A 23,844-nucleotide genomic window follows, 5' to 3' on the forward strand; every position below is an offset into this window, starting at 1 on the left:
TAAACAATCCTGTCTTACCCGTAGCTTCCTCTTCAGAGAGTGCATTTGAAAACTGGTTATAATTTATTTTGCATATTCCCAAACTTTGATGATGACTTCCGTATTTCCTACTGTATACTTCCCAGGGAAGCAAGTAGAGAGGCACTGTTGGCTACAGGGCACTTTATTTTGAGTGGTTCAATGACAATTGAAAAAAGTTTACCAACCGTGTATGTCATTCTGGACACAGACTGCCATGCTTTTCTGCGTAGCAGCTGGCCATAAGCAATACTATTCCATCATTTCCAACTAATTAGGCAAGTTTTCTAAATTACCACGGAAGGCTTGTTTTAAGATTCAAGTTCAGACCTTGTTTTATGTTCACTTAAAATATTATGTTACATGTGATCTTTCTCTGTAGAATCACTAGCTTTTTCTTTTTTTAAAACCCTATTTGAAAAATCCCTATATCATAGCAGATCTGGGACACCAATCAGATATTTTCAACTCATTTTAACTTTTTAATTCCTTGAAACACTAAAGTGCTTACTCTGTGTACTTTGAGCACAGTGTCGTAGAGAGCATGGCCTTCAAATTCAGGAACACCTCTTTGGCAACGAGTTTTGCCATTTATTGGCTATCTCAGGCCAGTTTCTTAACCTCCCTGGGTCTGTATCCTCATCTGAAAAAATATGAGGACCTCTATGCCCATTCGGCCAGGTTATTGTGAGAATGGAATGCTAATGCAGGTCAGGTCTACATTCACAGTGGCTCTTGTCAAATGTCACCACGCCCTATGGTTTGTAAATTCTTGCTGTGGTTACCAGCTCCCAACAAAGGTCTTTATTCTGCTTAGTTTGATGGGTGGAGCACAAAAGGATTTTCTTTTCTGAAAAAAACTTTCCTACCTAAGCAGCCTTGTGATGTATTTGGAGGAAGTCAGGGGTTATTCATTATACAATTGCATTACCTTCTTATGGTTATAGATCATTTGACTTTCTCTACTGACTCTGTATAAGCCTTCTTCTTAAAACAGCAAAAACTAAAGCCTGGTGATACTGTGCCAAGAAGTTTCCATTTAAAGGTACTTTTGAATTATGTTAAGTCTTTGTCACATTTGATTGCAAATATTTTAATCTGAGCTGTTATGTATGTTAGAATCTGCCTTGATCAGTCACTAAATAGCATAAAGATGGTAGAAAATGTCCTAGTTTTATATTGATGGTGAAGGCTAGAAAATAATCATAAGGGGAGAGATAATAAGGTGGTGTAAAGAGGCAGCCCAACCATTTTTAGAAGCTAATCAGGAGAGGCAAGTGCTGGGAGAGATCTTAGCCTTCCATCAAACTCTGCCCTTATGGCAAGGAAAAATCTGATGATAAGTGTGGTCTGCTTGGTGGCCAGGAATTCCTACACACTTTCAATTTTCTAAGTGCTTTCATGATACATACTTTACCAAAATATTAAAGAGTAATTCCCAACCTTAGAGTAAATACAGGCAACTGAAAGCAACATGAAAATCTTATTCTGCTTAGATCAGTAAATATATGGTAGTGACTGTTTTTAACCACCAAGGCTGTCTTGACCTTGGTCTTTCAGAGACCCTGGGCGAGAGGGAGTGAAGGAAGAGATGGGGAAAGGCAGAAGCCAAGACACCAAGAGAGTGTGAGTGGTTGACCAGGGCAGTCTGGAAAGGGATCGCTTATCTACTTAGGGTTCCTCTCCACCCCTGGAGAAGACAGACTTCACTGTGCCCTGACGTCCTATTCATTAGAGATTGTTTGCATCAGGCAAATACAACTGCAAATACCTCTGGGAAGCATTAAGGTGGTTTAGTTAGCTTTCTGCTTCAAATCTGATGTAGATCTGTAGCACGGGGTATGCTGGGAATGGAAATGGGCAGAGACGAATGTAGACCTTGGGGTAGACTGCAGAATACATGATGGGAAGGGGCCAAAACCATCTTAAAAACTGTAGGTAAAGAACTATGTACAATTCCTCACTTTTTAATTCTTGGAACCTGTGAAAAGTTTATTTTCATAAACTAGCCTTGGATCTCATAATAGAAAATCTATGGGAGAATGGATTCTGATTTCTAAACAATTAACATACTCTGGCACATGACATTCTACATTGAAACTGGCTTTGCTTGAATTTTTATACTTCTTAAAAAGTTGCTACATATAAGCATTTTATAATCATTCTGATTTGACACTCTACTGAAGTTTCTTCCTCACCCCCAAAGTAAATTTTGGGGTCCTCATGGGAAAAATGGGAGCTAAACCTCAGATAAGCAGTAAATCATGGTGATTCTGTTTCTTTTTGTAGCTTTTGTTAAAACAAAAAAGAGAACGTACCTTTCAATTCTACTTCCAAAATGTAAAAATTATATAGACTATAGCTCATTGCTATCCCCAAAGGTCATTGCTTAAGATCAAATAGTTGATCTGTTTCTAAACTTATTTGTCTATGGGGTAAAACCGAAGGCAAAGAGAGTATGTTGTGGAACTGAAATATGTCTTCTGAACTCTGTGGTGATTTCTAGATGGTATATGGAATGATGGGGTTCTTTTAGTTTGCCTAAATAAATCAGGGAACCCTGTCTTCATCTTAACCTTGTAGATAGTTACATATTTCTCAAGGAAGACAAAGTTTACAAATCCAGCACTGAGTAAAGTTCTAAGTTTTAAATCCTTACTTCTATACCGAAGAGTTGATGTTTTATTTTAAAAGAGAAGTTGATGTTTTATTTTAAAAGAATGATACTCAATTATGAACACATTTTTAGGGCCTGGGAAAATGATAACATATGTCTTAGCAACCAACTCTACTTTCTAGAATGTACACGAGTGGGCCTGACTGAGGCGTTTCAATCATTATAATTTAAGAACGACAGAGTATGTTGTAAATAAGATAAAGTTTCCAAATTAATTTTCTAGTTCTATCTAAAAAAAAAAAATCCATGTAAAAATAGCCATTTAGAAAGACCTCAGACATAGGGTAAATTTACTTTCCTGAGAGGACAAATATTTTAAATTGAAAAACTTAATGTCCTAAATTTCACCGGGTCCTTCAGTTTTCTTTTCTTCTGAGACTAGAGCTTGGATGTCGGACACTGCAATTTGATGGGACGCTTGTATAATATTTTAAGGTTTCAAATGACTTCCTCCCACTCTCCTTTCTCACCCCTCCCAGCTGTCTCCCGACCACCCCACTTCCTGCCCCGTTCCCTGAGAAGTCTGCTCGCTGCCTGGAGAACGGAGTCCTTTCCTCCAAGGGTGCTGATACAAAATGAGTTGCATTTTAACATTTTGTTTTCTTAAAAACCTGATGTTCTGCCTTATGTTCAGATAACTGGAGCATAGAAATGTCTGTGCAACAAGAAACTAAGGCACCATTTTTTTCCTTTCCTTTCCTGTTTGGCCTTGGGAGCAAAAAGCAAAGACTAATGGGAAGCCAGGGTGGCAGGGCAATCTCACGTCTCCTGGCGAGAACTGTATCAGCCACTGTACTGGGAGCTGTGTGTCAACAGCTGCCAGGACACAGACTTAAAACCTTGCCAGGAAAGCATTTTCTTCCTTGAGAAATAGGGAAATAAAGGCACAACAGCACCTTTAAAAAAGTTGGTTATGCCAACCAGAAAATCTTGACAATTTAGGACAACTTTGAAATGTTCTGGAACATGTTACAGAGAAAGTCCTCCCTTTCTTGCTTATGACACCCAGAATTGTTTTTCCAGCTGTCTTCTTCCCTGCTAAGCCCATAATCATAATGGAAATCTTCCTCCGATGAAGAATGTCCGCTACTAGATGCCAGAGTGCCTACACACCAGCATGACTTACCAGTGGATGTTTCCTTAACAATTGCATTTAAAAGGAAAAAAATCAAATGGATCAGTGTGGTGTTTTCAAAGGAGTAGTCCTTCAAAGGACTACTCCTTTTGGGAGTAGCATGGCAGGCAAAAGCACTGGGAAATAAACATCAAGATTTAGAAACGTGTCAAAGAATGGAGACTTTTCTGAAATGATGTGCAAAATCAGAGTATCATTGGTGTCCTCCAGATACAAGGTGAGTGTCCAGAATGGCCCCAGTGCTGATTAGCGAGGGACGGGTAGACTCTTCTCCAAGACACTGGTTTCAGTGGGGCTGGTGGTGGGGCAAATGCTATCCATTGGGGATTGGTGGGCATTCTCTAACCTTCGAGATTGTGTTTCCTCAATGTGAATCTTCTACACGATGATGTCATAGACCCGGCCCACTCTGCCCAGCCATTCCCTCACAGCCTGACGCACTCTGATGTCTGTTACGTGGCAGGTCAGCTGGCTGATGCATGGGAACACCGCCGGCTGGAGGGCTGTGAAGGTCTGGTCTGGAAGGATCTGAATCTGATTGAGAACGGTTAGCACCATGTTGGTCCAGGCCTACGAGAAAGGATTAAGGAGAATTATTAGCAGCTTTTTCTTGGTTCATTTGAACTCTCGGGTGTGTGGCAAAGCCCTGCCAATTGGCAGGTGAGTTTTCTCAGGCTTTAGGTTGCAATAAATCAGTCTTTAGTAATTTAATATGGCTAAACGTTGTCACTTTAAGTTCATCTATACAAGGCAGAGCAGAGTCTCCTTTAACATTAGGAATACCTTATTTTCAGGTTTCATGGACTACCGGCATACCTTGTTTTATTGTGCTTTGCTTTACTATACTGTGTTTCCCAGATAGTTTTTTTCTTTCTTTTTTTTCTTTTCAGATTGAACATCTGTGCAGCCCTGTGTGGAGCATGTTCATTGGTGGCACCATTTTCCCCACACTATTTGCTCACTTGGTATCTCTGTGTCACATTTTGGTAATTCTCATAATATTTCAAACTTTTGCATTATTATTGTATTTGTTATGGTGATCTGTGCTCAGTGATCTTTGATGATGCAATTGCTTGTTTTGGGGTGCCTATATAGAATGGTAAAAATACTCGTAAATGTGTGTGTTCTGACTGCTCCACTGACCAGGTCCTTCATCTCTCTCCTGCTGCTCAGGTCTCCCTACTCCCTGAGAGACAACTGTTACTGAAGCTAGGCCAATTAATAACCCCACACTGGCCTCTAAAGTTTTCAAAGAAAAGGAAGAGTCACAGGTCTCTCCCCTTAAATCAAAACCTAGAAATGATTACGCTTAGTGAGGAAGGCATGCTGAAAGCCAAGACTGGCAGAAGAGCCTAGCTTCTAGCCTAGGTAAGCCAAGTTGTGAATGCAAAGGGAAAGCTCCTGAAGGAAATGAAAAGTTCTACTCCAGTGAAGACACAGATGACAAGAAAGAGAAACAACCTTAGTGCTGATACAGAGAAAGTCGAGTGGTCTGGATAGAAGATCAAAGCAGCCACAACATTCCCTTCAGCCAAAGCCTAATCCAGAGCAAGGTGCTAACTCTCTTCAATTCTGTGAGGGCTAGGGAGGTGCAGAAGCTACAGAAGAAAAGTCTGAAGCTTTCAGAAGTGGGTTCATAAGGTTTAAGGGAAAAAGCTATTTCCATAACAGAAAGTTGCAAGGTGAAGTAGCAAGTGCTGATGTAAAAGCTGTAGGAAGTTCTCCAAAAGGTCTGGCTCAGATCATTCATGAAGCTGGCTACATTAGACAACAGATTTTCAGAGTAGATAAAATAGCTGTCTATGGGAAGATGCCATCTAGGGCATCATAGCAATAGAGGAGAAGTCAATGGCTGGCTTGAAAGAACAGGCTGACTCTCTAGTTAGGGGCTAATGCAGCTGGGGCTTTCAGCAGAAGCCAGTGCTCCTTTACCATTCTGAAAATTCTAGAACCCTTAAGAATTATACTAAATCTACTCTGCCTGTGCTCCATAAATGGAAGAACAAAACCTGGATGACAGCACATCTGTTTACAACACGGTTTACTGAATATTTTAAGCCCACTGTTGAGAACTACTACCCAGAAAAAAAGATTCTTTTTAAGATACTACTACTTTTTGAAAATAGTACAGAGGTTGCTCAAGAAAAAAACAGAGTTACCCTACAACCCAGCAATTGCACCACTGGGTATTTATCCCAAAGATACAAATGTAGTGAAATGAAGGGGCACCTGTACCCCATTGTTCATAGCAGCAATGTCCATGATAGCCAAACTGTGAAGGAGCCAAGATGCCCTTCAGCAGATGAATGGATAAAGAAGATGTGGTTCATATAGACAATGGAATATTACTCAACCATCAGAAAGGTTGAATACCTACCATTTGCATTGACATGGATGAAACTGGAGGGGATTATGCTAAGTGAAATAAGTTAATTAGAAAAAGACAACTGTCATTTGGTTTCACTCCTATGTGGAACATGAGGAATAGTGCAGAAGACCATAGGGGAAGGGAGGGAAAACTAAATGGGAAGAAATCAGAGAGGGAGACAAACCAAGAGAGACTCTTGACCCCAGGAAACAACCTGAGGGTTGCAGAAGAGAGGGGGTTGGGGGATAGAGTAACTGGGTGATGGGCATTAAGAAGGGCCCATGATCTGATGAGCACTGGGTGTGATATGCAACTAATGGATCACTGAACACTACATCAAAAACTAATGATTGTCCTATTTGCTGGTTAATTGAAATTTAAAAAAAATAAAAAACAGTACTGCTCATTGATAATGCTCTGGTTACTTAAGAGCTCTGATGGAGATACACAGTGAGATTACTGCTATTTTCATGCCCACTAACACAACATCTCTTCTGCAGTCCATGGACCAAGGAGTCATTATATAAGAAATCCATTTTGTAAAGCTATGGCTGCCATGGATAGTGATTCCTCTGATAGATCTGGGCAAAGTATATTGAGAACCTGGACAAATATTCACTATTCTAGATGCCATTAAGAACATTCGTGATTCATGGGAAGAGGTCAAGACATCAACATGAACATCAACAAGCTGATTCCAACCTCATGGATGACGGTGAGGGTTCAGGACTTCAGTGGCAGAAGTAACTGTGGTGGGAATAGCACGGGAACTAGAATTAGCCTGCAGATGGGACTGGACTGCCACAATCTCTTGATAAAACTTGAACAGATGAGGAGCTGCTGCTTATGGATGAGCAAAAAAGTGGCTTCTTGAGATGGAAACTACTCCTGGTGAAGATGCCATGAGGATTGTTGAAGTGACAACTAAGGATTTAGAATATCATATAAATTTAGTTGATAAAGCAGCTTCAGGGTTTGAGAAGACTGACTCCCATTTTGAAAGAAGTTCTACTGTGGGTAAATGTTACCAAACAGCATTGCATGCTACAGAGAAATTGTTCGTGAGTCAATGCAGTAAACTTTATTGCTGCCTTACTTTAAGAAACTGTCACAGCCATCTCAACCTTCAGCAACCACTACCCTGCTCAGTCAGCAGCCATCAATGTCAAGGCAAGAACTTCCATTGGCCAAAAGACTGGCAGAAAACTTCAGACAATGGTTAGCATTTTTTAGCAATAAAGTATTTTTAAAATTAAGGTATGTGTATAGATATATATATTTCTAGATATGTTATTACACACTTTATAGACTACAGTATAGTGTAAACATAAATTTCACACGTACTGGGAAACCAAAAAATTCATCTGACTCACTTTGATATTTGCTTTACTGCAGTTGTCTGGAGTCAAACCAACAGTATCTCCAAGGTATGCCTGTCCACAAATCTTATTTATTCCTCAGATTTTTAAAGGCACTCTTGCCTTCTCATAATGAAATTTCCATAGGACATAGGACATTCTTAATTATCAGTCTCTATAATGCCTAGCAAACTGGAATAGGACTACCTTCCCTCAGTAACTTTTTAAAATCATAAGCAAATCTCCAAGACATGAAGAAAATTAAGACATGTTATTTGTCAAGAAGGTCATCTATTATAGAACAACCATACATTTTCATTTGATTGGACTTTTACAAATCTAGTCTGCTTTTTCTGGATTCTGAAGTTTGGTTCTACATTCAAGTACCTTACAGGAAAATAAGGCATCCAACAAGAGTCATGCTAAGTCCAAATTTATGTTTATTCTGAGAACACGTTTTTGTGTCAGTTCACAGAATCCTTGGATCTCAGATCTTCCAACTTATGCCTGTGACAGGAGCCCAAATTTAAACACCTGGATTATTTTTAAAGGGTTCCCATGACTCTAGATTCCTCTGTTTCTCTTTTACAGTCTCATCTATTCTTAAATTGAACAAACAGCACTAACACTGTTTTCTTCTCAAGCTGAGTTTTTGATGTACCATGGAATTACAAGTATTAAATATATGAATGAACAGGAATAGTCAAAGCCCTCTAAAAAAGGAGATGTGTTATGTGCTCCTAATGGATTAGAAAGCCTCGAGATGAAAACATTGGTGTTCACTGGTATAACCACACAATAACAGGCACTTTGCTTTTTTTCCTTTACACGTTTCTTCCATGCCTCTTCCAATCATCAACTCAGGACCCTATGCCAGTGAAAGCATATCTCCTTTAGAAGTTTCAGCTTCATCTTGTTTATCCAGGTGAGTTCTGAGTTCTCAGTATCTCGTATAACCCTTAAAAATAATTCCTGAAGTTATGTAAGAGTAAAATTTCACACTGATATATTGACCCAGATGGATGCTCCGGGTTAGTCTCGGCCCACCCTCTGACTTTGGTGGGGAAATGGGTTGGTCTCCTACTGGTGTCTATCGACTTACACAATGTGTGAGTGTTCCATGAGGGGGACACGTCTGTCCCTGGAAGGCTAGGCCCCCCACACCCCCAACACACAGACTGCTAGGTGTGCCTCCTGGCATCCCCAGGCTGATGGGAACCCACCTGGATCTGTGCTTCCGCGTCCCTCACAGAGACACTCAGGGAGCTCCCGGTGGAGCCGGAGCGGGGCCTCTTCTCCTGTCGCAGCAGCTCGGGGCCCGCGCTGAATGAATGGCGCATCTGGCCCTGGTCTATCAAGTGCTGGGGACGCTGAAGCAGCGGGGAGTCCTGGCCCTGCGGACCCAGTGGCTCTCCCTTCTTCTCCCCTTTGACCTCTTTGGGGAACGTGGGCAGGTTATGCTGCTGCTTCCTCCTTTTGTATTCGGTCATCAGTTTGGAGATGGTTTTGTCGGCGGCCATGGTGTAGATCTTGTTGCCCGCGTTCTCCCACCATTCCTTCCTCCGGCTGGGGTCCTTCTTCTCCACCTTGGGGCTCGGCGGCAGCAGCAGCAAGTCCCCGCCGCCTGCCCTCAGGCTGCTGGCCTCACTGGCGTGATCCCGGGTCTGGCTCCGGTCGTCCTCGGAAGGGGTGTCTTTCCCCGAGAAGCCCCCGGTTGAGGGGGTGGACGACTCCGACTGGAAGGACGGAAGGATGAAGAACGGGTCAGTCTTGAAGACGGGGGCCTCCTCCAGGCTGCTCTCCAGGTCCAGGTGCATCTGGATGTAGTTGTTGCACAGCTCCATGCACAGCTTGTGCAGCCGCTTGACCAGCCACACCCAGTCAGCGTTGCTGATGGGCTGCACACTCAGGGAGGGCAGCCGGGCCCGCCACTGCCTCTTCTCCTTGCCCCTCGGGGGGCTCACCTGGGCCGTCTCCTCGAAAATGTCCTCATCTTCGGATGAACACTGCTGGGACGAATCTGTGCTTCTCTCCTCATCCTCAAAAAGCACCTTCTTCACTTGCTCGGCGGTGATGGTTTCCTGGTTGGTGAGGACAGCACAGACCAGCGCGTGGAAATAAATATTAAAACTCATGGCGGACTGGCGGTAGAGGTTGGCCGCGCCTCCAATGCCCGATACCTTCTTGAGCAGGCACTTCAGCCCGGGGCTGGTGTCGAACTCCCGTGCCGTCCTGTACGAGTCCAGCAGCAGGTCAAAGATGACCGCCAGGTTCTGCATGGAGATGTACCTGAGGAAGCCGGCCAGCTTGGCCTCTGGGACTTGCACTGTCTTCTCCTCCCCAGGGGAGGGGCCCTTGACGAACTCTTCTAACAAGATGTCATATAAGTTCTGGAGTAACACCTGATGGGATAGCAGGCTCACCACAATTTCCCTGAAAGAAACGCTTCAAATGAAAAGAAGGGATTGATTAGTAGCTTTCTGCCCAATGTGGGTTACTTGAAAGGGATTCCAGTGTTACACATTTTAGAATGACATAGGCAAAACTATAGGCAAAACTGCTTTATTTCAATGCCTTCTTTTAAAAAGGGCAAACTTGGGGGCGCCTGGTTAGGCGGCTTCCTTCGACTCAGCTCGTGATCCCGGGGTCCTGGGATCGGACCCCGCATCAGTCTCCCTGCTCAGCGGGGCGTCTGCTTCTCCTTCTCTCTCTGCAGCCTCCCCAACTCCGACGTGCTCGCTTTCTTTCTCAAGTAGAGGAATAAAATCTTAAAAAAAAATTAAAGGCCAACTTCTGGAGCCATTACATGATCACCATTTTAGTCATGATTAATGGAATTGCCGATACTTCCTAAAATCTAGGCACTGTATGATATTACTGTTTTATAAAAACTTTTCAATATAGGCACAGCAATGGGATACAAGATTTGACATTTTATTACTCATAACATGAAGGAGATAAAATCAGAAAGTAACAACGTCTGGTCAATTCTCTGAATTTTAAGTGGCTTTCTTCTCTACTGTGTAGGCTTTTTTCTCAACCCCAAAGCTGTGAGCAATCTCACTGAAGTCTAGCTTTCTAGGGACCAAACCAGTTTACCAGGATTAACTTTTAATGTCTTTGGTGAGTAAACGTAAAAACTTCAGTGCTTCCAACACGTGAGATGGATGAGGTCCAAACATTCGCAATATTAATAAATAATAGAAGTCAAAGCTTTTTAAGCCAAACCTAGGAGAGAGAAAGCCATGTTCGCTCAACACGTACAATTCTCTTTCGTGTCTGTTCCTACTATCATGGCCCACAGGACACCTCTGTGGACCCTGAATGCTCTTTTGGATGCACTGAGATGCCCCTCAGGTCAGCTATGTGGCATGGGGGTGGGGCGAACCCTCCATGGACACCTGGCCAGGACTCCTGGTTGAGAAGCGGGCACAGCCCACATAAGGAAGCCTTCAAAGTGCTCTTTGGTGATTCGGCCTCTTTTGTTTGGTTGGATTCTTAGACTAAGAAAAGAATTTCAATTCTAGGCACTACCTTTACTAAATATTTTAATTCACCCTTGTGGTTTGTGGTTTATGGTTTCACTTTGTTTTCAGTGCTCTTGGAATTGCATGAAAGTAGCTTATGCTATTATGTTGCAAACTAATTTTCCTCACAGGGTAATTATAAAATTATGATCCTCAGATTAATTGCTTATTTCAGAGATCCAACTATTATATCAATATGTCTAGCCATGACCTTGCATTTAAAAAAAGGACTCTCGGGGCGCCTGGGTGGCTCAGTTGGTTGGACGACTGCTTTCGGCTCAGGTCATGATCCTGGAGTCCCGGGATCGAGTCCCGCATCGGGCTCCCAGCTCCATGGGGAGTCTGCTTCTCACTCTGACCTTCACCTTGCTCATGCTTTCTCTCACTGTCTCTCTCTCAAATAAATAAATAAAAAATCTAAAAAAAATAAAAATAAAAAAAGGACTCTTTTAGCAGAAAAGAACACAAATGCTTCATACATTTAAGGGCTGAACTTGCCCTTGGTGGGGTGGTACACTGAGTGAACACAGTAGGCTCAGCCCAGATCTGTCATTTACAGACTCCAACCCTTTCTAACAAATCACTGAAGTAATTTTTTCTTTTTGGTGGTAAAATATACATGATATAAAGTAGGTATTTGAGCCATTTTTAAAAGTACAATTCAGTGGCATTAAGCACCTGCACAATTTTGGGTAACTATCACCACCGTTTCTAGAATCTTTTCATCCCAAACTCAATACCCCTTGAATAATAACTCCCCATTCCCTCCCCCCTCCTTTTGGTAAATTATTTAAGGTATTAGGAACTGTGAATATGCATTTTTCTGGAGAAGAGGCTCAAAAAGCCACCAAGTTGGTCTAACGCTTCATGTCTACAGCTATAGGACTCTAACTAAAGGGAACTCCTGTCACCAAGCACTCAGGTCTGTTCCCTTGTCTGTCGGCCCCAGTACACTATGCAGGGCAGCCTGTTATTCCTCTATGTCCCAGGGCCTGGGAAACTGGTGAGAATAGTACTCAGTAAGTGTCCAGGACCAACGGAGTAACAGACAGATTGGTTCTATGCACAGGTGCCTGCACAGATTGCTGTCTGGAGGAAGAGTTCTCCTGGAGAAATGGCTCAGATACCTCAACCCCATCCCCTAGCAGCCTGGACTCCTGCAGCAGGAACCACAGCGAGAGGTGGGAGTCTGACCAACCTTCGGAAGGTATGACACCACAGCCCACAGGACATGATGTGTTACCTTCCCTGAGAGCTGGAAAGCCCTTTCCTAGCAAATATTTAAAAGGACGGTGGCTGCGAGGCCATGTTTGAATTTTGGAGCATCTTTATCAGCCAAGATCATCCCCTCTGATGCTTTAGGAGACAAAATTGCTAAGGGTGCATGTGAAAAGGACAGAAAATTCCTTTTGCTTTAGGTTCAAGCCTCACCATGCACAATAAAAAAAGAAAAGCAGCCAGAACAATAGTGAGATAAGCATTACAGAAAGGCACGGAAAGAGTAAAATAACTGGTTACAGAGCGCAACTTTTCTTTTAAAATTTTTTCAGTGTTCCAGAATTCATTATTCATGCACCACACCCAGTGCTCCATGCAATACGTGCCCTCCATAATAATCACCACCAGCCTCACCCAACCTCCTACCCCCCAACCCTCCCAAACCCTCAGTTTGTTTCTCAGAGTCCACAGTCTCTCATGCTTCATCTCCCCCTCCCATTTCCCCCAACTCACTTCTCCTATCTCCCTATGTCCTCCGTGTTATTCCTTATGCTCCACAAGTAAGTGAAACCATGTGATAATTGACTCTCTCTGCTTGACTTATTTCACTCAGCATAATCTCTTCCAGTGCAACTTTTAAAGATTTTATTTATTTATTTTACTGAGAGCAAGACACAGTGAGAGAGAGAACACAAGCAGGGAGAGTGGGAGAGGGAGAAGCAGGCTTCCCACCAAACAGGGAGCTTGATGTGGGGCTTGATCACAGCACCCTGGGATCATGATCTGAGCAGAAGGCAGGTGCTTAATGACTGAGCCACCTAGGCATCCCCAGAGTGCAGCTTTTAATCACCCATGCTGACAGGAGCTAAACAAAATCAACAGATAATTTTTCAATTTGTTATACCCAAGTGTTTCAACCTTTTTCTCCACATGCCCGTTACTAAGGGGACTGTGAAGTGCTTCTGAGGCCAAGTGCAAAGGAAAGTTGTCCTCCTGGAGAGTTAACTGTCCAACAGGTGGCTGACATAAGACATGCTAATACTAGCTTCAGAGAGAAAAAGACCCAGAATTTCAAGTATCACATCTTAAAGCTCGCATATGAGGTAGTTTGGGTAAAGCTCAGGGCTATCCCTGCCAAGGTGATTTAAAACCACACCCAGATTTCTCTTTATTAATAGGTCTTTTTTCCATGGGTGACTTCAACATGGACCTTGGAGGATACACTGGATGGTATGTACAGGAGCCTTCCGTAGGTCTAACTCATCTCGTGCAACATCTTTTGCTAAGCTAAGAACTGCTCTGTAGTAAGAGTCAAATCCATGTATGCCAGGTGGCTCCCTGCCTTTGTGCTTGTGTGCCCTGGGACAGCTGGCCTAGCCTCTCTGAATGTTTCCCTGTGGTAAAATGGGAGTGGAAATAGTTAGCCGCTGTGGCTCACATATAGTGCTCAAATAGTCGCCGTCATTATTTGTGTACTGCAGTTTAAAAATGGGAGATTTCAGTGGCGGCTATTATCTTCAAGTCTCGGAACAAGAGTTTTTAGGCAAAATGATAGTATTTAAAAAGGGCAAGATTAGGGGCACCTCTATGGCTCAGTAGGTTAAGCATCGACTCTTGATTTCAACTCAGGTCATGATCTCAGGGCCTGGTACTGGGCTGCGTTGGGCTCCGCATTCCGTGGGGAGTCTCCTTGAGGTTCTCTCTCCTCCTCTCCCCCGCCAGCTCTCTCTAAAATAATAAATGAATAAATCTAAAAAGGGCAAGATTCATGTGGCAGGGCAGAGATCTTTTTGTCTCCTGACAGTTGTATTGCTCATGAGAAGTTGATGTATTTCTCCCAAAACATTATGAATCATGCCTTACGCTACAAATTTGTTTTTAAAAGGCATAATATGGACAATACTATAGACACACTGAGTTGTGTCCCCTCTCCCCCCAATTCACATGTCAAAGTCCAAACCTATAGTACCACAGAGTGACTGGATGTGGAGAAAAGGTCTTGAAGAATAATTAGGGCAGGCCCTAATCCACCATATGACCGGTGTCCTTATAAGAAGAGATTAGGACGCAGGCATGTACAGAAGAGTGATCCAAGTGAAGACACAGGGAGAGAACATCCAACCAGAAGCCAAGGAGAGAGGCTCTCAGAAGGAACCAGCCCTGCCGCCGCCTGGATCTTGGACTTCTAGGCTCCAGAACTGTGAGCAAATGCATTTCTATTGTTTGAGCCACCCCCGTGGAGGGTACTCACGTGAAGCGTGGAAGCTCTGGTTAAAAAGTGAACAATTTTCTGTAAAAACCCTTGCTAAATGACTCTATGAATATTTTCAGTATTCTTAGCCAAAGCTTGGATTATAAGCAGCCAGAAGTGAAGATAACGGACTTCCCTCATTCTAAGTTGTCCACATGGTTAAGCTTCTTCGCTGCTTACCTTTTCTTGGTATGTCCATTTGGCTTCTCATCAGGAGGCAGTTCAATAATGAGCTGACAGGACTGCGCATGATCGAAGTTGTTTGGAGTCTTTGGCGAGCACTGGGTGTCCAACATAAACACCTGCAAAGGTATGCAAAGGTTCAGTTCGGAGCTCCATCATCCTCAATCTGGCTCTGCCAGGAACTGGCTGGATAGCTCTGGGTAAGTTGCTAACTCTTCCTACTCATCTCACCTATAAAATGAGGTTGATAATGGTCTTCTACCTGGTGTGTTTGTTGAGAGGGTTAATATGTATTATGTACATATAGTGTTAGAAGAAGAAACATTCAGAAGCTGACACTAATACTAATAACATATTTTATTACATGACAACTCATTACACTCCAACTAGCAAGCGCTGATATTTAAAATTAATTGAGAGTAAACAAAAAGGGGCTGTTTTTTAAAAAAAAAAAACACTGTGATTTTGACATCTGTGTGGTATTATATTCTATCCAACATGGGAGGAAGAGATTAATTAGGGCCCCCTCTCAGGACTCTGGATGTGGCCATACTACTTTATGGGACGGTGGGAGAAGTGACTAAAAAAAATATAAGCGCTTCTTGATTCTTCCCTTTGAAAATAGAAATACTTTTTTTTTTTAAGATTTAATTTATTTACTTGACAGAGATCACAAGCAGGCAGAGAGGCAGGCAGAGAGAGAGAGGAAGCTGAGCAGAGAGCCCAATGTAGGGCTCGATCCCAGGACCCTGGGATCATGACCTGAGCCGAAGGAAGAGGTTTCAACCCACTGAGCCACCCAGATGCCCCAATAGAAGTACTTTTAAATGTTTTCTTTCCAAAGTTTTTGGTTAGGGACTAAGGAAGAGAAAATATTAAAAAATAAAAGCTTCACTAAATGGCCTCTGCCTTTTTTCTCCATTAACAATCTACTGTTTCAGAAGAAGGTTCCATGTTCTTGCTGTGTGGTGGGATGTAGTTTGGAAGCCCACCGTAAGCACATGGGGACGATTGTTAGCAGTGTAATGGATTCCCCTTAGGGAAGCTATCCTGTCAGAAGACCACCTCCTGGCTCTTTGTTACGGTGCCTTTCTGTGGTAGCTGTCCATCACAGCTGTGGGGGCCAAAGTGGATCCTCACTGCAGCCTTGTTCCTTCTCTTCCGACCTCTGCAGACTGGCCATGGATGCTTCAGTGGGATGTGCGCTCTCCCTTCCCAACAGAACCATCATGTCCTGGGCTGTCATGAATGTGGACAGCAGAGGATGGGAGAAGCAGAGTGGAAGGTTCTTAACCCACCCTGTGAGGCGTGCTAGGGAAAGCCCTTTAGAAACCAGATCTAGCCAGGAAACGTCTCAACTGATAATCAGGGTATCCTGGATTATTTATGTCCTAAGGGGAGATTTTATTAAGGATTTAAACAGATCTTCTAGAAAAAGGGTGCCTTTGAATATAACCCCCAATTCACTTTACTTTTCTAAAGAATTAGAATACTTAACCAAAAATTTAATCCAACACTGCATATATATTTATAAAAATTGCTTAATGTTTTAAACATACCACACACATTTGCAAAATATCTTCTGCATGCGAAGACATACTTCAAATATGTCTGTTGCCACTAAATGATAGACTGAATTCTCAACAACCACTCACTATTCTGAATATATGTATATTTAGGGACAGTGCTTAATCCTGCTGCTGGAAGCCCCATGCAGTCTATCTCAGAGATAGACTGACATGTCACTTAAGTATTTGGGGGCATGTCTGTAGCTAGTGCTAATGTTGGAAGGCCTTTTGTGATTTAGTAACTCTCAGACTCAACAGACATTAAGTAAGTGTCTTCTACATGCCTTGCTCTAGGAACACCAGGGGAAAGTATATGGAATATGTTCTCTGCTCAGAAGATTACAACCAACTTTTTTGCCTTCTGACATTTGCCAGAAGAAAAAAGTCATTGGTACATTGTGATCCCTGCATGTGTAAGTATATTTTAATTTTACTTATGACTTACATTCCACTGAAATTAAGCAGCTTGGAAGAGGCTCTGTAGGGGAGATATAAGGAAAAAACCAAATAGGTTTGCCATCCGTAGGCCCTTGTAGACTGCAAGTAACATCAATATTTAAGCAAATATGGATAATATAAGGAGTCCAAGTAAATCAAGTGGTGTATGAAGTGTAGCGGCCAGGGAGAGAAAGGACTTTAGCTGATCTGGGCACTGCAGGATGCCCTAAGAAAGAGATGGTGGAGAGGATTCTAAGGCTATTGACTGCATTAGTCATTCCTCATAAGAACAGTACTGACAAGATGTCAGAGCCAGAAGGAGTAGCTCCCTAACGGAATGAAAGGCAGTCTGGTGATGCAGGACCACCAGGAAGAAGCTTCTAGAAGTCCCCAGTCCTTACCTGCTGAGCCATGGCTCGGATGCGCCAGTACTCGGCCTCGGCACTGGGGGAGGAGGAAGGGGCCGCCACCCTCACCTGGCAGCCTTCCCCACTGAAGCTCTCGGTGCCGCTGTGGAAGCAGCCCAGCAGATCCTGGGGAGAAACACAGCAGAGGTCCCCTGGGTGCCCCCTGCCCCGTCCTGAGTGTCCCTCAGTCTGGGACAAAAGCACTGCTCTGACAGCTTCTTTTTCTGCCCCTGTAGGAGTTCAAGAGAGGCTGCCTTCCAGGAGGAGGAGGGCGGCATCCGGATGCCCCCACTGACAGGCATGAGGGGACACTGGGAGACGGGAACCCGCTCTGGCTCTCTCTGCCAGCAGTTTACCTTCACGGGCTTGAGCGTGGCGGAGAAGGCATCCTGCAGGGCACAGCAGGCCAGCCTCCACATTTCTTCAGTGAACACGGGGCCCGCAGTGATGAGGACATACCTGTTCGAGGAGACAAGGAAAGGGGTCTTGAATCTGTATGTGTTGTTGCCCTTACAGAAGCATACCCAGATTCATCCCACAGCTTCCGTGCATGCCCTGCTGCCTCTTGTCTTCAACCCAGCTGGTGTTCCACTGTCCCAACACGATTTCCTAAGGCATTTCACTATAAAATATCATGGGGGCCCCATGACTAACAGGGAAATGTTTCAATTTAGGCTTGCATGCAAGACTGTATATATTCTCTACTATTTTTTCCATTCTAGCCCCATTTTCTACTACTCCTGGACAAATACCAACCAAAGTAACTGTTACTGGTGACTCTGATCTCCATGCTTAGGTCTGTGATGTTCTTCTTACAAGTCCCCAACTAGCAAGAGCTTGCCCCCCTCGGGGGACCTGACAAAGTGTCATCAATAGAAAAAGCTCTTGCTGACCATCTACTCCCCTGCCCTCCTTGGGCATTATCATTTTCTTCCTATTATCATTATCATTTTCTATGCATCTTCCTATTATCATTTTCTATGCATCTCTTTCCTATTATCATTATCATTTTCTATTATCATTTTCTATGCATCTCTTTCTGTTATGTCCGTTAGAAAAGGCTATCAACCTCTCAAGGGCAGGAGCCTTGGCTGACTTCTCATGCAGCTGAGTACCTCTCATATAATGCCTACATGATAAATATTTGCTGATTAAACACTGAAATGAGGAATTACTAGCATATACATACAGACATTTTTACCTTTAGAAAGCAATCCAAAAATGAATTGCTACAATAAAATAATTTAATCCCGTTGGATTTCATAATAAAAACTGTGGAGAGCTAGGGAAGGTTTTTCCTCACCTAATACAGGAGCAGCCCACTCTGGAGATGGTTTCTGTGGGCTTGGCCACACAGGCTACCAGTAACTCAAACAGGTCCTTCAGCATCGTGTTGATCATACTCTCATACCGGATGTCTACATGGAAAAGTAAAACCAAGATTTCACTAAACTCTGTTGTAAAGGAGGGGGTTGAAAAGGCATCTATAGCTAAAGGAGAAAGTCTGAGCAATAAAAAGAATATAAATATCTGGAGGGGGGAGTAATTTTCTTGGATTTTTTAAAACTTGATTTTAGTTTGTATTAATCATTTCATGATGAAGTATGTGGCTTTGGTGTGTTGATGTACATTTTTCGGAGTTATGCATATAATATAATGCATATATGCACAAATCTACTTACACAGACTGGAACACAGAACAGCCTGAATAGTAGCTAGTAAAAAAAATTTAAATTCTTAAAAAGAGAAAAGTGAAACGTATACTTTCCTTATGCCTGATAGACGAATCAAATGCTCCTGACAAACCCTCTCTCAGCTTACTGTCTTCAACTTCTCAGTCTGGCTTCAGTTTGCACACTATCCCCAGATTAAAGAAAATGAGACCTTCACAAATCACATTCTATGTTCCCAATTCAAGGAATACATCTGCATTCTTTTCCTCAAAGTCCTTGTGATGACACAGATCCAATTTTCAGTAGCCTCCTCAGTGATTTTTGTGCTGGGCAAAGCAACGATCTAGTTGAGAACATCTACCCCGAGGGATAGTTACCGTTACATGTGGAAACACCCACTTGTTTTCTTTCTCAATTAATGTTCCTTTTTTGTGGAGGCAAGTTGTCATTAAATCTAATAGAGCTACCCATTTCTTATCTTTGCTTTTTGACTCTCCCTTGGGGTGAACATCTTATGAGTTTCTCTAACCTCTCCAACAAGGGAGCCCCTCACCTCTTATTTATAAAGAAAAGCCAAAGGCATATAGAATTATAACATCTAGGGCCAACAGTGATTTTTTTTTTTCTGACTTCAATATACTATCCACCACATGCTTTTTCAAAGTGCCACAGATATTAAGATGCTTCACCCCCAACCTCCTAAGCAGCTTCTTGCCTATAACTGAAGCCTTTGTTAAAATCTTCTCTCCTCCATTTAGCCTCCCAGAGGAGGCAGGAGGCTATACCCTCTTCTCACTCCCAGACCACAGGGCCAGTTCTTTTTTTAATTGATTATATACTTGATTATCCCCTCTTCTCATGCACAAATCTACTAGATGGCATTATATTTCTAGTCATGTATGTATTTTAAGTGTCAAGTTTCATTTTGATAATCTAGAAGGTTGGTACCGACCATATACTTCTCTTTGAGAAATTTCCAGACAAAATCATACGCTGGTATTTATAAGCACTTTTAGACAGTGATGCTTCCCATGAAAAATATGCTTAGCATGGACTTCTATGGGAGCATAGATACCTGAGTGTATAAAGCTTTGAATGTGCTCCACCACCAGCTCACAAGACAGGCCAATGGCATGCTTAAAATTAGCAGAAGCTGCATCCCAGTATGAATGGTCTTTATGGCTACGACGGAGCCACACGGACATCACAGGGAGGAGAAGGTGAACAACTGCATAGATACCAAATCCTGGTCCTGAAAAAGAAAAATTAGCATCAGAACTGTGATTGCAACAGCTTTCCTATAGGGAAACGGAAGTCACTGCCCATGGCTTGGCATGGCCCTTCTCTTTCACAGGAGCCCTCCTTCCCCCTCTCTGAGAAGCTGCAAGGAAAGAGAATTGACTACTAATTAGGGAATATATGGTCTTCGGTGGCATTTTTCTTTAAGATTTATTTTAGCATTTGAGTTGAAGGGGCAGAAGGGAGAGAGAGCATCTCAAGCAGACTTCCTGCTGAGTGCAGAGCTGGACATGGGGGATCGATCCCAAGAGCCTGAAATCATGACCTGAGCCAAAATCGAGTCAAGCTTAACTGACTGGGTCACCCAGGTGCTCCTCTTTTTTGTTTCTGTATGAATTTAGTTACGCAAATGACACACAAATAAATTCATAGAAATTCAAATAATACCAATAAAGCTAAAGTATCATCTGATTAACTCCAGTCCCCAGATATATGTGTATATGCATCTGTATGTTTATAAGAAAATAACTTCTAAAGTGTACATACAAGTATCTATAGGAAACATCAAGAAACCCATTAACATGAGTTAGAGATCATTCTGTGTCAGTGGATTTAGATAATAGTTACGTCTCTGTTCCCTTACTGATGGACACTTAAGGTGTTCTAATTTTTTGCTTTTTGGATAATGCTATAGTGAAAATCCTTGTGAAAGTGATCAGTTTTTAAAGTTCTGATCACAAAAGCAAGCATCCTTTTCCTAATAAACAGAAAACACCGGAATACAAAGAAGAAATAAACCTTGCCCACAGAGATAATCACATTTTTGTTTGACTTCTAGTCTTTTTGAATGTATGTATGTATTTATAGATGCATAAACTTTCATGTTGTGATTATATTCCATAGTATATATACTTCAAATGTTATTCACAAGTACTCATTTGAATGCATGTGGAAAATTCATCTGCCCTTATCATAATTTACTTAACACAGTTAAGGTGTTCATAATTTTTTGGTATTCAGTATATTTCAGCAATCATAAGCCCATTTTGTCTTCATTAATTTCCTTTGATGATAGATTTCTAGAATTAAGGGCTCCCATATACATTTAATGGCAATGTGAAATGAGAAAATGATACTGACTAGTGAAAGAGAGGTATATAATTAATCCTATAAAGTACCTGCTTATTTTTGGATAAAAGACATAACATTCTGACATGGGAGTAGCTATGCTGGATTTTCTGATAAAAATTCTCCTATACACTTGCAATGGCTCTTTTTTTCTTTTTTAAAGATTTTATTTTATTTGTTTGACAGAGAGAGATCACAGGTAGGTAGACTGGCAGAGAGAGTGAGGAAAGCAGGCTCCCCGCCGAGCAGAGAGCCCGACGTGGGACTCGATCCCATGACCCTGAGATCATGACCTGAGCCGAAGGCAGAGGCTTAACCCACTGAACCACCCAGGCGCCCCTTGCAATGGCTCTTAAAACAGTATCAAGTCTTCATCAGTTTGTGATAAATAACAAAACTCTTATTGCTCTGGAATTAACTAGTGGGTTCATTTGTGGTTCTGATTGTGAAAACCAGAATTTCTGTAAGTTGCTTGGATCTTGGGAAAATCTGCATGTGTTAAGTGTACATGCTAAATTTAATTAATTCAAAAGAGAAAATAAATTCCTCAGGGCCATTTTTTTCTTATACTATCAAGGTATAGATGATCACTACAAGTCTTTTTCCTTTTTTGAGAGAGAGAAAGAGCGCGTGTGAGAGCACGCATGAGCAGGGGGAGGGGCCAAAGGAGAGGGGAAGAGAGAGACAATCTTAAGCAGGCTCCATGCTGAGCGTGGAGCCCAATGTGGGGATCATCTCATGACCCTGAGATCATGATCTGAGCTGAGATCAAGAGTCAGATGCTCAATTGACTAAGCCATCCAGGCCACCCTACATGTCTTTTTGTCAATCTAATGATCTATGACACTTATACATTAAGGATCTTGCTGTCTTAATATTGTATATACTTCTGAGTGGTTTATGTCCTTGGAAACTCAGCAGGCCCTACTGATAGCCCTGGAGAGCATGTAAGATCTAGCTAAAGAGGACGGCTATAATCATGAAACAGAGCAAAGCCAATAACCTTGTCTGGTTATTGGAGGGATCCAACACACCCAGCTAACTGAATAGCACACATTATTTGTAAACAGACTGGTGGGAATATATGTCAACAATAACAGGACATATCTTAACCCATCACTGCCTCACTGTCATTCAACAAGTGTTTACTGAGCAGCTATTATGCAGGAGGCTCTGTACCTAGTCTAGGGGTAGAGCTGTGAAATGGGCAGGCACACGGAAATACCTTCCTGAAAAAAGTTTTATGTATCACAACTCCCCACAAAAGACAGACATAGAAATTCTTACCAGGTGTTTTTGTCACGTCTCTCAACAGCTCAAAGAGTAAATCCAAGGTTGGCGGTTGGTGCTGACGTGGACAGTTGGACACAGCCGCTGTCAGCTGCTCTAGGAGGATGATCCACACTTCTATCAACCCTGGAAACCAAGCAGCAGATCTTGGTGAGATCCAGTTAGACACAACACAGAGTCATCGTAAGAGCCAACTAAGCGTCATTACCATGGCAGAGTGCCACATGGTGTGGTAGCCCTCAGTGTCTACAAACCTGGGCAGATGAAGACTAACAGGCTCTAACAAAGTCAAAGGAAAAAAAAAACCCAAAATTTCTTCTCATCCCCCTACAGGAAGAAGATTATGTGGTAAATTCTACTATAATGAAATAAAGGTCAGATTTCTTGGGAGATGACAATAACAAAATAATAAAATATCATTTTGCATCATCTTAGTATATTTTTTAAAAATTATTTTACTGTATGTAATATACATATATATGTATATGATTTTATTTTAAATATAAATATATAAAAAAATTGCCACTTTAAGTCTTGTTACATATACAATTCAGTGGTATTCATGCAGAGTTTTGTGCAACCATCACCACTCCCTAGGTCCAAAGCTTTTTTTTTTTATCATCTCAGATAGAAACTAGGGGATAAAGGCTCATGAACCTCAGAATATAAGCAGTGTGAACAAGCTAATTTATAGGAAATGCAGAAGCCAGAATCACATATTATGCACCACTCTAGGGGATATAACCAATAAAGTCCACATGGAAAACTCCACAGGACATGGGACCTCACTTCTTCCAAAAAGGAAGAGCGAACACAAAAGAGTTGGAGAGGAAAATCTAGAGATTGTAAAGGACTTCAGAGACCTATCAGCCAAACACAGAGTGCAGATCTTACACCAGTCATGGAAATTCACTGACATAAGAAAAGGGAAATGCTAACACTGAATTTGATATTTAATAATTACTGTTAATTTTTTGGTGTGATCATGGAATTATGATTATGTTTGTTATATTCAAAGATCACATACTGAAACATTTACAGATGAAATGCTACAATGTCTGGGATCTGATATAAAATAGCGACTGTGAATGGAGGGAGGAGATAGAGTGAGGGTGTATGTGTAAATATACGTAATAGATTGGCCATAAGTTAATAGCTGAAGCTGGGTGATGGGTACATGAAGGTTCATTATACCAGTCTAGTTTTACACATGTTTGAAATTTCAATAGGAAAAAAAAAGTTATTTGCTTTTGGAAACCAGAGGAATAACATCTAAGAGCATATCAATTTTTAATACTAAGTTGAAGCCTTTGTTTTCAATTCTTTTGTCTGAGCTAGCTATGCTTCATATATAATTATAAATTGA

General features: G+C 42.1%; 1 protein-coding gene across 5 annotated transcripts in view; it reads right to left on the reverse strand.

The window, feature by feature from the left end:
- Positions 1-425: 425 nt before the first annotated feature.
- ARFGEF3 (ARFGEF family member 3) overlaps positions 426-23,844 on the reverse strand; it is a 184,895-nt gene continuing 161,476 nt past the window's right edge. For 4 of the 5 annotated variants that reach the window (XM_004740298.3, XM_004740297.3, XM_004740296.3 and 1 more), the window contains 8 exons: positions 22,476-22,604; positions 19,897-20,073; positions 18,452-18,566; positions 17,505-17,607; positions 17,143-17,274; positions 14,733-14,854; positions 8,780-10,001; positions 426-4,400 (listed from right to left, as the gene is read on the reverse strand). In XM_004740298.3, coding sequence (XP_004740355.1) covers positions 4,209-4,400; positions 8,780-10,001; positions 14,733-14,854; positions 17,143-17,274; positions 17,505-17,607; positions 18,452-18,566; positions 19,897-20,073; positions 22,476-22,604 — 2,192 coding nt within the window. In that variant the 3' untranslated portion in view covers positions 426-4,208. Of the gene's footprint in view, positions 4,401-8,779; positions 10,002-10,106; positions 10,324-14,732; positions 14,855-17,142; positions 17,275-17,504; positions 17,608-18,451; positions 18,567-19,896; positions 20,074-22,475; positions 22,605-23,844 lie in introns of those variants that run through there. The other variant, XM_045066313.1, reaches the window with a different exon arrangement.

The sequence above is a fragment of the Mustela putorius genome, unplaced genomic scaffold (genome assembly GCF_011764305.1).
Source record: "Mustela putorius furo isolate JIRA1106 unplaced genomic scaffold, ASM1176430v1.1 tig00003863_pilon_pilon_pilon, whole genome shotgun sequence".
Classification (NCBI taxonomy): Eukaryota; Metazoa; Chordata; class Mammalia; order Carnivora; family Mustelidae; genus Mustela; species Mustela putorius.